At 43.5% G+C, this 14147-nt stretch overlaps 1 protein-coding gene across 1 annotated transcript in view; it reads right to left on the reverse strand.

Annotated features, from left to right (window-relative positions):
- LOC138156187 (serine/arginine repetitive matrix protein 4-like) overlaps positions 1 to 14147 on the reverse strand; it is a 224486-nt gene that overhangs the window by 45151 nt on the left and 165188 nt on the right. The window contains exons 2-3 of the mRNA XM_069081396.1: positions 8947 to 9093; positions 3213 to 3299 (exon numbers count right to left, since the gene is read on the reverse strand). Coding sequence (XP_068937497.1) covers positions 3213 to 3299; positions 8947 to 9093 — 234 coding nt within the window. The remainder of the gene's footprint in view (positions 1 to 3212; positions 3300 to 8946; positions 9094 to 14147) is intronic.

The following is a 14147-nucleotide window of genomic DNA, read 5'->3' on the forward strand; positions in this document are numbered from 1 at the left end:
ACACACACGGAATTTTAAGAGGCAAAGGTAAGGAGTGAATGCCTTCTAGGCATGAGGGACATTCTGCACAAAGGTATGGAGGTGGGAGATGAGCTTATCTACTGGCCAGTCCCCTCTTTGACCACAGAACTCCATTGTTAGTGGGAACCAAAGGCTGACTTGTGAACAGACTTCCTAACTCCTGCTGCTTTGAATTGTGGCAAGCCTCCTCTGTATCTTTGACCTTCCCTCCTGCTCTGTGTGTAAAGTGGGGGGGGGGCTGTCATCTGCTAGAGAGAGGCTCATGTACCAGGTTGTTAGGAAAGTCCACCTCCAGCTGAAACCCATGGGAATGGAGCAGGGAATCCGTTCTGGGGTTGCTCTCTGCTGCCGCCTGCAGGCTTCTATGCACATTGCCCTCTGGTACCCTTCCATTAGAAGCTGAAGCATCTTTTTCCTCTGGAGGTACACAGGGCATCCTTGCCTCATCTTTTAAGGTCTCTGCTTCTGCAACCCTATTGTCCTAACTCTCTACCCAGTTCTGCTCTGGATATGACAATATTCTCTATAACATAGAGTCTCCTTTTGAATAGGGATTGTTTCCTTCTTTGCATACACATTTTGTTAGCAAGAATCTGACATTGAAGGTCCCTAACCAAAGACTGGGTGTTCCTTGAGGCCAGAGACTGTTCATAAACATGAACAATATGTTTATTAAACAAAAAACAAAATAAAAATCTTCCTATTTCCAGTCAGTCAAGGAGTATTTATCAAGCTTCTTCTGTGTGCCAGGCACTGTGCTAAGTGCTTTGTATCAGGACACCAAGGAAGGCAAAAAACAATTCCTGCCCTCAGGGAGCTTATATTAGCAAACCGAGTAGACAAGTAAATGTATATGTACATACATACATATATATGGAAACAAATATAAACTCTGTTTGCTAATATATTTACTTATATCTATTTGCTAATTTATTCTCTCTCTCTATGTGTCTTTGTCTCTGATTCTCTCTCTGCATCTGTCTCTGTGTCTCTTTGTCTCTGATAAGTTGGGGGCACTCTCAAAATAAAGTAATTAGATTAAGAAGGATTGGAAGGATATAAGGTCTGGGTTTCTTGTAGAAGTTGTGACTTGAAGGAAGCCAAGAAAACTTCCCCAGACCCTAGCCCAAACCTTGGCAGTGTGAGGTGCTTAATAAATGTCTGTTCATTGATCATATAAAATTTATATGTTGTATCTCCAATTAGGCTGTAAGATCTTTGAGGACTAGGATTTTTTTTCACTTTTATCTTTCTATTCCAGTCCTTAGAAAAGGACTTGGAACATAGTAGGTTCTTAATAAAAAAACTTATTGATCAATTCATTGACTCCCAATTAGAATCCCTTCAGGGTTGTTTAGATGTCCCATCAGCCCCATGCTTTCTCCTGGATGGGGCATAAAGATAGAGACCTTCCCTAACATTCTGGAATCCCTCCAGTATCTGGGTCTAGCCCACCTTCTCAACCCTATCTCAAATCCCAGTGGACCTTCAGTTCCTTGAGAACTGGGACCATGCCATTCTTCATTGTATTCTTAGGGGCTTCTGTCCACATAATAGGAACTAAATGAAGGTTTGTAGGTTGGATTGAATGCCTTCCTCAACAATCAGAGACATCCTCAGTACATCCCCAGCTTCCCTCTGATGGGACCACTACATCTTGACAAGGTTAGAAGAGACCATGAGAGTTAGTGTGGTAAAAATTAGGGGACTTGGGTTCAAATACCACCTCACTTACTATTTTTGTTACCTCAGACAAGTCGCTTAGCCTCCATGACTAAGGTTCTTCATCTATTAAATGACAGGGTTGAACTAACCAGCTTTTGAAGTCACTTCAAACTTTAGCTCAATGATTCTAAGATTACATGAAATCAGATTTGGGAGCTGGGTTGATGAAGAATTTGAAGGAGCCTGGTGTAGTGAAAAGAGTACTATATGAAGTTATAGGGTCTGGGTTCAAATACTACCTAAATGTCCTTGAACATATCGCTTTACCTTCCTAAATTTTAGTTGCCTTATCTCTAAAATGGGGGGAAGGGTTAAACTAGTGGTCACCAAGGCCCCTTTAAGTTCTAGCTCTAGCAATCAATTAAAAGCACATGAAGTGCCTGCTGTGGGCTGGCCACTATGCTAGGATCTTGTGGACAAGGGAGACAGAAGGATGACTGGAAAGAATGTTGCATGTGACATTGGAAACCTGGGCTTAACATCTGGCTCCACCATTGCTACCTGTGTGAGATGATAGGGACATCTCTTCCCTTCTCCAATGCCTCAGTTTGCTCATAAATGAGGTTACATGTCAACACTCCCGAGTTTGGCCAGCACCAGATTAAAATAAAACTGAGAAATATTTAACAAAATAAATAAAAACATAATAAAGCATAGATAATGGTCATTTGTGATTTTCTAAGTCACTATGCCAAGGGCAGTGAGGTAGGGCAGTGCATAGAGCTCCAGACCTGGATTCAGGAAGACCTGAATTCAAATACAGCCTCAGAAATGTTCTAGCTGTATGACCCTGGGCAAATCACTTAACCCTGTTTGCCTCAGTTTTCTCATCTGTAAAATGAACTGGAGAAGGAAATGATAAGTCACTCTAGTATCTTCCTAAATGGGATCATGAAGAATCAGACATGGTTGAAACCACTGAACAACATCAAAGTCAATTTGCCGTTAGCAGGGATCTTTAGGTGTGGGTTAAGCCCTTTCATTTTGAGTTGGACCCCACTGGGCTAGATGACTTCTAAGGCCCTTTTCAGCTCTAGGCCATGGACCTGAGACATCTCATGGAACTGGATGTGTCCTCTAGTTGGCTCTATACCAAGAAACACACTTTCATTTCAACAAGTTTTTGAGGGCCAAAGCTCCCCTTGGTCAGCACTCCACCCCATACCACATTCCAGCGTGACTCTCTCAATTGAGTTAAATCCAAGCATTTATGAAGTTCCCATTGCATGTGGGAGGCTTTTCCCTCATCTTACAGATGAGAAGAGAGAAGAAATGATCAGCCCATTGGGCACATAGCAAGTTCACCGGTAGGTCTCCAATCCTGACCTCCAGGCATCTCTCTCCTACTCCATCTCAGTGTGTGACTACTTTTAGGTTAGTGCCACACAGGAGAACTAAAATGTGTTCCCCTCTCCGTCCTCCTTCTAGGAAGGTCCTCCTCCTCCTCCAAACTAGGAAGACCTCACCTCCTTCGCTTCTTCCGGGCTGATTTCTTCTTTTTCTTCTTGCCCCTGGAGGAAGGCGGTGGCGTGAAGTCCTTGTCCCGGAAAGCACTGTAGAGATACAAAGGATGAACGTTAAGGGAACTGTAACTAAGGTGGGGCAGTAGGGCCCCACGCCAGAATGGAGATGGGTGCTGTCCATATGTTGGCAACTTAGAAATAAAAATGTTTTAAAAACCTTAGAAATTTGCTACTCAGGTTTGAATTGAGCCTGGGAAGCCTGGTAACTCTTCTTCAACTTATATAGTCTGATTTAGAGTTGCCTGGGGCACTGAGGGGTTAACTGAATGTGTCAGAATGCATCAGGTTTTGAACCAAGGTCATTCTGACCCTAAGGCCTATCCAGCACAGTAAAAGCCTCTGTTTTTAATTACTTATTTGGCCTTCTCTGTCTTCCTCACACACCACACCATACCCTTGCATTGGCCATCCCATATACCTAGAATGCACTCTCTCCTTAAATCCCACCTCAGAGGGTACCTTTCTTCCTCTAATGCTTAGTGCAATGCCTGGCACATTTTAGGAGCTTAATAAATATTGATTGATTAACATCCAGCTCAAGCACCATCTTCAGCATGAAGTCACTGTTAGTACCCTCTCTTACAAACTTGTTGTTCAGTCATTGCAGTCATGTCCAGTGACTCTCCATGACCCCATTTGGGATTTTCTTGGCAGAGATACTGATGTGATTTGCCATTTCCTCCTCCAGCTCATTTTATGGAGGTGGAAGCTGAGGCAAGCAGGGTTAAGTGACTTGCCCAGGGTCACTAGGAAGTGTCTGAGGCAGGATTTGAACTCAGGTCTTCCTGACTTCAGACCCAGCCCTCTATTTTATTATCTTGTATCTGTTTGCTTCATATTTATGTGGCACAGAATTTGATATTAATTTGTTTTCCCTATTAAAACGTAAGCATGTTGTAAACAGGGATTATCTCATTCTTTTTTGGTATCTCCAATGCCAAGCACAGAGTCTGACATTTAGGGAATGTTCCATAAATGCTTTTGAATTGGTTCTTTTTTCTTTGTTGTTTTTTTTTAACCAGACCTATGATTTCACCCAGATTGGTAACTTCGGGTGAAGAAACTCCCTCTGCCAATGCAGATCAATTGCTTGTTGGCAATAAGAGCTTAGATGTGTCTGGATGCTGAGGAGTGAAACAGCTTGCCCAGGGTGGTAAACGCATGCCTTCTATCCTGACCCCAAGGATAGTGCTCTAACCAGTACTCCATACTGCCTCCCCTTACTTCTCACTGCCTCTAGTAATTTGGCAGGACACTGCCAAATCTCTGCCATGTTTCCTCCCATGGGGATAATGCCCCAGATGACTTTATCTCCAGCCTGGCTGCCCCAGCATCAGCCTTGCAATTTCCATGGATCTCTGTCTATAGCCTCACTTGACCCCTTGCCTTGGTCTATCCCCCAGCATTTGAGATACATCTCGTGCCCAGGGTGCAAACATGGCTTGCTGCCACCCTGGTCTTATTGATCCCACCATGGGGTTCCTGGGAACTATTGCCAGTCCCCAGGGAGCTTAATTCCCAGTCTATCCAATAAGCAGTCCCAATGCTTAATTAACATTCCATGCCTAATTTGGTCACACTTCAAATTAAGTATCTCAAATAAGGAGTTAATGTACATCTAATGAGACGGGTGGTATGTTACCCAAGTGGCAATTGATTATATTCAACGTATTTATGGAGGTTAACGGCTTGGTAATAGATTTATTATTGCATGTTCAAATGGTTCACCTTGGTAAATAAATAACTTTTTAAATAATTAATTGGCATTTAGGCCCCAAGAAGTCATGACTGCCTCTACTACTCTGACTGCAACTTAATAAGGATGTAATATATGTTAAATAACAGCTGATTATTAAAAGCATATTTGCCAAGGTGTAATGGAATGAGAGCTGTCACCAATACTTTCTGCCCCTACCTTAAAAAGGTTCCATCCTTAGGAATAAGCATTTTTCCCCATGCAAAGCAGGTTCCAACTCAATTAAATTAAAATGCACAGGAGGTAGGTAAATGAACTCAAGTTATCTCCCAGATAATGGGACTGGATTGAGGGCCGTTAAACACACCATTTCAGGAGTAAAAAGGGATGATTTGGGATGAAGAGTCACTTGGCATTCAGCAGATGCAAATGTGAGCTAACCTCAATAATTCACCCTAACTAGGGGAAGGCCAAGATGACCCTGAAAAGTCTGACCAGCAGGAATGGGAAAAAGAAATGTGATTATGGAGTCGATTTATTAAACATTATTAAGTGCCTACTGTGTGTTGAGGTGGAGAACTGAACTGAGCCAGGAAGATCTGAACTCAAGCCTTACTTCTTACCTCTGACTCCTGCTGGATTGACGACATGGGTCTTTCTGGCTTAAAGGCCAGTTTTCTATATACTACATTACCTTGAATTGAATGGGAAGGGGGCAGTCTGGATTACTTTCAGGAAGTTGCAAAGCTCTTTTATGGATCCCAAGATTTCTATGAAAGCCGAGTCCCACCATTTCAATATTAACATTTTACCATTGTTACTGTGTGACAGTGAGTCCTAGAACACTACTGCTTCCGAAGAATTAAAAAGAGGCAGGAAGGGAAACCTGGGTCTTCCTAATACAATGGAGGAACTCATGGTGGGTGTGGACAAGCAGCAATGGATTACTAACAAAGAACTTGAAAGAAGAGTCAGGTGATAGGAAGAGAAGATGGGATGGGAATGTGTAGAAAGTGAGGGATGATCAATGGATAACCATCAATGGGTACCTTGGCAATTTGGGGAGAAATTAGAGAAGGCCTCCACCATCTTGGACCTGCTCTGTCAAGTTGGTGGGAACACACATTCAAGTAAGCTGACCAGGCAGAGATGGGAGATATAGGTTGTAATTGTCATTGCTGGGATCCCAAACTCATGGGATCTCAGATCCCATTATTATTGGAGAGGACATGAAAATGAACCAGTACATCTCTGTCTTTCACAGAAAATCACAGCACATTACCCATGATGATTGGTGCAATTGTGCAGAAAGACCACCGACTTGAGTCACAATACCTGGGTTCCAATCTTTGGCCTGACTCTATGGCCTTGGGCAAGTTCTGGGCTTTGGCTGACCCATCTGTAAAATCAAGTAGGCAGACTTGGTGGCCTTTGAGACCCCTTTGGGCCTTAGAGCCATGACCCCATGCAAATACATCACAAAGTGCATGTTTGACTAGAAATGGATGTGGGCTGGTCTTGTAACTGCTATTCAATAGTTAATATTTACACAGTGCTTACCATGGACCATTTCCCTGATGTTCCCTCTTCTAAGGCCCCTATCATATGTGCCGGGCACTGTGCTAAGAATTTTATAATTGTTATCTCAATTGATCTTCACAACAACCTTGGGAGAAAAGTGATATTGTTATCCTCATTTTTACAGATAAGGAAACTGAGGAAAGCAGCATTTAAGTAACTAGTTAAACAGCTAGTAAGTGTCTGAGGCTAGATTTGAACTTATGTCTTCTTGACTCTAGGCCTGGAGCCCTAGCCACTGTACCACCTAGCTGCCTATCCCTCAGGAGAGGTCTGCCTGGAATGATGAAGAGGATGCCAGACATAGAGACAGAAAGACCTGAATCTGAATCCCATGTTGGACACTCACTAGCTGTGTGACCCTAAACAAGTCACGTTTCCTCTTCTGCAAAAGGAAGATAATAATGGCCCCTTCCAGTTCTGATATTCCATATTCTAAGGCCCCTCCCAGTCCTGACATCCCCAGTTCTAAGGCCCCTCCCACCCCTAACATTCCCTGTTCTAAGGCCCCTCCCACCCCTGACATCCCCAGTTCTAAGGCCCCTCCCACCCCTGACATCCCCAGTTCTAAGGCCCTTGCCAGCACTGACCCTGTGCATTCTCAGGGTCCTTCCTCTAATATTCAATGATTTTGTGCATTCCTCCTCAAAGCCAGGCCATGAGCTCCCAGTTCCCCTCCCCCATGCTCCCTGGATAATCATTAAAAGCTTCTAACCTCCCCTCTTCCCCCCTGCCCTCCACAATCAGTGCTTGGCTGCCTTGAGCAGAAATCCCCTTTCTGCCTCCTGAAGATAACTTCCTCTGCCTTTGAAGCCAGGCCTAGGTTCTCACGGGCTGATAGGATTTAATTGTTTCTGCCCGATTGTAATCAAAGTCTAATTAAAGCCCCACCAAGGGGATGTTGGGCCTGGCAGGTGAGCAGGCTGCTGACATGACAGTGTGGAGAGCATCCCCCCTCTGGCCTTGTGGCCATTCTCACAAATCAGAGCCAAGAAATGACTGCTCGTGGATGGGAGAGCGGGCTGAGCTTGGAGGACTTGCTTTCGCTTCTTGTTGATGTTAATTCCCCTCTCCAAGAGGACTTTGTCTCATCCTCTTGGGAGATGGGGCAAAGTGCTGGGTATACACCCCTCTTGTGTCTCCATGGGCCTCAGTTTCCTCGTATGTAAAACTAAGGAAGATGGGCTGTATGGCCGGTGAGGTGTCTGCTGGCTCCAAAGCCACCATGTCCTGATTTGGGTTGGAATCCCAGTTCTGCTACTGACTCACTAGCTGGATGATTCTGGACAGGTCACTTAATTTCTCTGGGCTTAAGGAGTCATATCTGATGACCTGGAAGGTCTCATCTGGCTCCAAATCTCGTGATCCTTGGAGGGTTATGGCCACCCCAGTGAATGAGAGGCTCTGTCATGGAATCATAGGGAAAAGAGGAAAGCAGTTACCTGGTCTTTCTGTGCCCTTTCTTTTCCCTCTCTCCTTTCTAAGGGGCACTGGGGATTTGGGATTGGGCTGGCTGATTCAAGGACATTGCTTAACTTCTCTGAGCATGATGTCATAACTTCTGGTAATAGGATTAGACAGGGTTTGACAAGGAAGTCCTGATGTCCTGGGGGAGTAGAAGCCTTTAGAGTCTGATTCCCCTGTAAGGCAGGACAGTTCTAGGGCACCCTTCTCATGGAAGCTCCTTCAGACCTCTAGATTGGGTGGCTGGGATGATTTTCTTGGCCTGGATCTATGATGACAAACCCCTGGCAAACACTGGTGGTGGGGAGAAGCAAAGTTTCTCATGGGAAATAATTTAATTTACAAAACACATGCATTAGAGGAGAGATTTATTCCCCTCCATGAAAGGATTCTCCCCTTTACATAGGGAGAATGCTGGGTTCCTTTGGTCCCTCCCTTAGGAAATCTCAGCCTTTCCAGATCATTAACCAGTTGACAGAGAGCCTGGCAGAAGACAGGGTGTGTACATGAATTTAAAGCTATAGTTAAAAGCTGTCCTTGGGAGGATGGTGTCTTAGACGGTACATTGACAGAATATGGAAGGGGACTCTTCAGGTCATTTTGTCTAACCTTCATTTGATTAAAGAGAAGGAAAATGAGGCCCAGAGTGGGCAAGTGCTTTGCCCACATGAAAGTGGAAAAGCTGGCATCTAGACTCATGTCATCTTATTCCAGATCCAGCCCTCTAGGCCAAATGAGGAAACAGGCCCAGATTGTCAGTACGTGGCAAAAGCCATGATGGGAATCCAGGTCCTCTGACTTCAAATCAAGTGCTCTCATCACCGAACCACTGCCCAACAGTCAGTTGTATCTTTGCTATGAAAGTTTGGTACCTGGGGAAAAGCCCTGGTTACTCTGCCCCAGTTATGGCTCTGGGGAGGGTCAAGGGTAGAGACTCACCTGTGTGTCCTGGTGGGTGTAAGCTCCTGGCTAGCCTTTCCTTGCTCCCAGCCATTGGCGATGGAGACCTCCTGAGTCGAATGTGGTCTCAGCTCTTTGCGGGGTCCCTCCTTGGCTGGATATGCCACACAGCTCTGAGTTTCAGTGCTAGAGGGAAAGACAGAATCATTACAGAGAGACAAGGGCATCTCGTGCACCGGTTGGAGTGCTTACTAAAGATGAGGGTTCCATAAAAGAATAACAACCATTATATTTGATTTTTATTTAGCGTTATTGCATTGTTTCCACAATCCTGGCCTCCCCATGGAGGGCTGAGAAAATGAGTGGAAGCCAAATAGTCTCAGCCTCAGAAAACAGAATTATGACCGGGGCCTCGTGCCCAATAATCCCACCAGGGATCTCCAGTATCCAGAAGAGAAGGCAATGTAGTACAATGGGTAGAACGCTGGGAAAAAATCCTAGCATTCATCTGGTCTAGCGCTCCCATTTTACAGATAAGGTGACAGAGGCCTAGAGAAGCGGAGGGAGTTGTCCAAGAACATATGTGTTATAGATATTCATGGAATCATAAATTTAGCCCTGAAAAAGATTTTGGAGGCCATCTGGTATAACCTCCTCACTGCACAGATAAGGAAACTAGGGCCCAGGAGGAGAAAGGACCTACCCAAGATCACTTAGCTAAGAAGTAGAAAAGCTGAGATCTGAACCCAGTCCTCTGCCTCTAAATCGGGACTCTTTCTGTTGTTTGGAAAGGGTAAGACCAGAAAACAGGATGCTGTGTCACTTCTTCCTCCACTTCCTCCTCTTCCCCCTCCTCCTCCTCTCTTCCTCCTCCTCCCTTTCCCCCTCCTCTTCCCCCTCCTCTTCCCCCTCTCTTCCTCCTTCTTTTCCCCCTCCTCTTCCCCCTCTCCCTCCTTCTGGAGAAGATTGTCTCTTTGTCCCTCCCAGCCCTAGACACAGGATCCCATAAGCCAATGATGTCCCTAGTTCACTTCTAGCTCTATGAGAGAAAACAAACATTTATTAAGAGCCTGCTGTATGGGACACCTTATGCTAAGAGCTAAGCACATGCTGGGATAGGTGGAGGGCCCTATGGAACCAAAAAGAGCTGCTTAAATGTTTTAATTCAATGTTATTTTTTCAGTTACCCAAAATCTGCTTTTTCTCCCTCTTCACCTCCCTCTCCTATTGAAAAACAAAAGGAAAATGCTTCTAACAAATGCTATAATTGGTCAAAAGAAATTCTTGTATTGTCCATGTCCAATATATACTATATTGAGACATGATATATGCACACATATATACACATAATACACATACATGTTTTCCTCTATACATGTCTGCACATAAGTATATAGACTACAATATACCACATACATGTGATATATATGTATGTGTATGTATATATACATATACTTGTATATGTATGTGTATTTATGTGTATGGGTACACACACACACACACATATATATATATATATATATAATGTGATATAGGCATATCAGTTATGTTCTTTTTTTTTTTTTGCTTTTGCTTTTTGGAGGGTAATTGGGGTTAACTTGCCCAAGGTTACACGGCTAGTTTTTTTTTTGTGGGTGTTAAGTGTCTGAGGCCAGAACCGAACTGGGGTCCTCCTGACTTGGGGCCGGTGCTTTACTCATTTCGCCACCTAGCTGTCCCTGTTATGTTCTTTTTCATAAACGTCCGTATATACACACATATATTTTATATGTAGGATGTATACACATGGCAGCAAGGGGTGCCATAGGGCAGAGCCCTGGCATGGAGTCAGGAAGACTCATCTTCCTGAGTTCAAATCCAGCCTCAGACACTTTCTAACTGTGTGACCTTGGACAAGTCATATAACCCCTTTTGCCTCAGTTTCTTCATCTGTAAAATGAGCTAGACAAGGAAATTGCAGACCATTCCAGTATCTTTGCCAAGAAAACCCCAAATGGTTTCACAAAGAATGATACATGACTGAAAATATTTATGCATGTCTTAATCTGCATCTTCTTAATCCTTTCTGGCAGGAGGCAGGTAGCATGTTTTGTCAGAAATCCTTTGGAATTATGATTGATCATTGCATTGATCAAGGTTCTTGAATATTTTAAAGTTGCTTGTTTTTGCACGATTGTGGTCATGGTAGAAATTTTTCTTCGGATTCTGCTTATTTCATTCTGCATCAGTTCACATGCAAGTCTTTCCATGTTTCTCTGAAACTGTCCTTTTACCATTTCTGGCAAGCGTTCTATTAATTGTCAGAAATGCCAGCAGGATTTCGAACTGGCGAGGACATTATAGGTCATCTTGTCCACCCCTTTCATTTTACACTGAGACACAGAGAGTTTCCGTGTTTTGATCAAGGCCATACAGCTACTCTATGTAGAACCATAGATTTTGAGCTGTAAAGAACCCTAGAAGTCAGCTAGTCTAGCCTTCTCCCCCTTTTACAGAAGAATAGAGTAAGAAAGGAAGATAAGTTTACCACAATCCCACAGAAAATAAATAAAAGAGTCAGGATGTGGATTGCAAACTTCTGACTCCATTTTTAGACCACTTTGTAGGGCAGCCACCATGATGATGTCTCAGATTTTAAAGCAGACCTCGGCTATGTCCCCCAGTCAGAAAATGGTCTTCACAGTTTTGTTTTATGGAACAAAGTGGGCCCACAGTATCTCCATACCTACACTTTTCCACAGGGAAAGTATGCATTGTAAACATGTCCTTTTGGGAAGAGGACAGCAGAGAGAGTCATAGCTATAGGGTTGGTGAAAAGGAAGATTGTTTTCTCAGGTAAGCAAGAGAATGAAAGGTACCTCAGGGACTATCAGGTTGCAAGGAAAAACAGAAAGGATAGGGACTCCACTATTGCAAATACTACCTTCTTCTTGAAATTACTTGGTAGCATTTTGTATATGATTTATATTTGTGTGTGTGTGTGTGTGTGTGTGTGTGTACATGTTGTATCTCCCCATTAGAGTGTAAGCTTTCTGAGGGCAGGGAATGGTTTGCTTTTGTTTTTTTATCTCCAGAATGTAGCAGAGTACCTTGAATGTAATTGGCACCTAAATGTGTGTTGATTTCAGCTTTTCATAGTACCGAACATAGATCTTGGCACCCAATTGATACTCTTTAAACTCTAGTGACAATCTATGCAGAGTGGTTGCCAGTTAATTTCCATCTCCTTCAAGAATGGGACAAGAATATATGAGCTTAAATTCTTAAGCATATGAAATCCCGCCATGGGACTTGCTCCTTAGTGACCTGCTGGAGCTGTCCACATACTTCTGAAACATAAGATCACATTTCTGTGTGGAAGAGAATTTGAGACGGCACCAAGTCCACACCCCTCCAAGGAGGACTTTGATGCCCAGAGAATTTAATTTCAATTCAATTCAACAATCATTTACTAAGTGCATACTATATGCCAGACATTGTGTTAAGATCTACGGATACAAAGAGAGGCGAAAAAAATAGTCCTTGCCCTCTTGGAGTTTACAATCTAATGGGGGTGACTGGTCCAAGGCCATACAAGTAATACCGTAACAAATCAGAGGATAGATTGGAACCTAAACCCTCTGGCTGCAGTCCTAAATTGTTGTTTTTGTTTGTTTTGTTTTTTTACATCAAGGATAGGGTAGCTCTCTTATAAGATGGAATTGAGTCAGGCATCAGAAAAGCCTTTATTCAAGGACTGTGAGAGTTAGTAAGTTGGGAGGTTACTGCATGACCTCCAAATGGGAGAGCTATTTGAGATATAATGGGTTAAGGCTGATGGCAAAAGGTTAAATCTTTGTCCTTTCTAACCCTAAGATTCTATAAAAATCTTCCATTTTGTTTAATTGGTAGGGACAATTTCATAGTCCCTGGAAAAAGGAGCTAGCTTTGAGAGTTGCAATTAGCTGCTAATTAATTAAGTGGTCCCAACTTAGAATATAAGATGTAAATGCAGCCAGGGCTCTTAGAGCCCAGAATGTCATGGCACAGACTGATCTTTGGAATCAGAATCATAGACCATGGAATATTGAAGAAAGAAGGCACTTTATAAATCACCTGATATAATCCTTTATTTTGTTGAGGCTTATGTGGTTATTGTTCAGTCACGTTTGACTCTTTTCGTTCTCATTGGGGGTTTTCTTGGCAAAGACACTGGAGTGGTTTGCCATTTCCTTCTCCAGCTCATTTTACAGATGGGGAAACTGAGGTAAACAGGGTTAAGTAACTTGGTTAAGGTCACAAGTAAATGTCTGAGACTAGATTTGAACTCTAGAAGATGAGTCTTCCTGACTCCAGATGTGACACTCTATCCACTGTGCCACCTAGCTACCCGTTACAGAAGTTAGGAGACCCTAAGTGAATCATCTAATCAAGGTCACACAGCAAGGCTGTGGTAGAAACCAAGAGTAATGCACCTATTTCAGTGAAGAGAGGAGAATGTGTTAATACTGGTGGGTTGGTTTTCCCTAAAGCTCTCCACATTCTTTATAGTTCTATCCCCATTTCAACACACACACATTCTCACAAACACACACACACACACACACAAATGGTCAAAAGATAAGTCTAAACTGCATTTGCTCTTATATCACAGGCTCCTCCAGACAGCTCATCAAAACAGGTTTTGGGATTCAGGATCAATCTATCTGATAAGGTCTCTGGCAACAGAGAGAAGAACTCAAATCTGGCCAATATTTAAAGGAAGGCAAGAAAAACTATCCATCATTGTCGGTGATCCTATCTTTTTCAGGATGAAAGCCAAAAAAGGAGGAATGAGTTTCAAAATCAAACCATTACAGCCTCCCACCCCCACCGCTGTCTGGCTACCAAAGCAAGTTGGAGATGTAACTAAGAAGTTGGGGGGTTTTGTTGTTGTTTTTTGCCTTGGGAAAAAGTGATTGGGTGTTGGGGCCATGATGGTGTCAAGGAGAAAGGCTGAGTCCAAACATGTGTGTAGGGATGCCTGGAGAGGGATAGGCACTATGCACTCTTACGGGAGAGAAGAGAGTTGGTCAGGCAAGGAGAAAACATGATGACAGGACCCTTTGGGTGGTTGTGTCCCATGAGAATGAGTGCTGGGGGAGGACCCTGAAGAAAAATGCAAAGGGAGTAGTTGCTATAGGGAAGGAGAACTGACCACATCCACCCAGGATGGGGGTGTGTTCACCCACCTCCCCTCATCCTAACTTCCAGGATGTCAA

The sequence above is a fragment of the Petaurus breviceps genome, unplaced genomic scaffold, assembly GCF_028583685.1.
Source record: "Petaurus breviceps papuanus isolate PSGF00001 unplaced genomic scaffold, PetGlider_PUasm1.0 99, whole genome shotgun sequence".
Classification (NCBI taxonomy): Eukaryota; Metazoa; Chordata; class Mammalia; order Diprotodontia; family Petauridae; genus Petaurus; species Petaurus breviceps.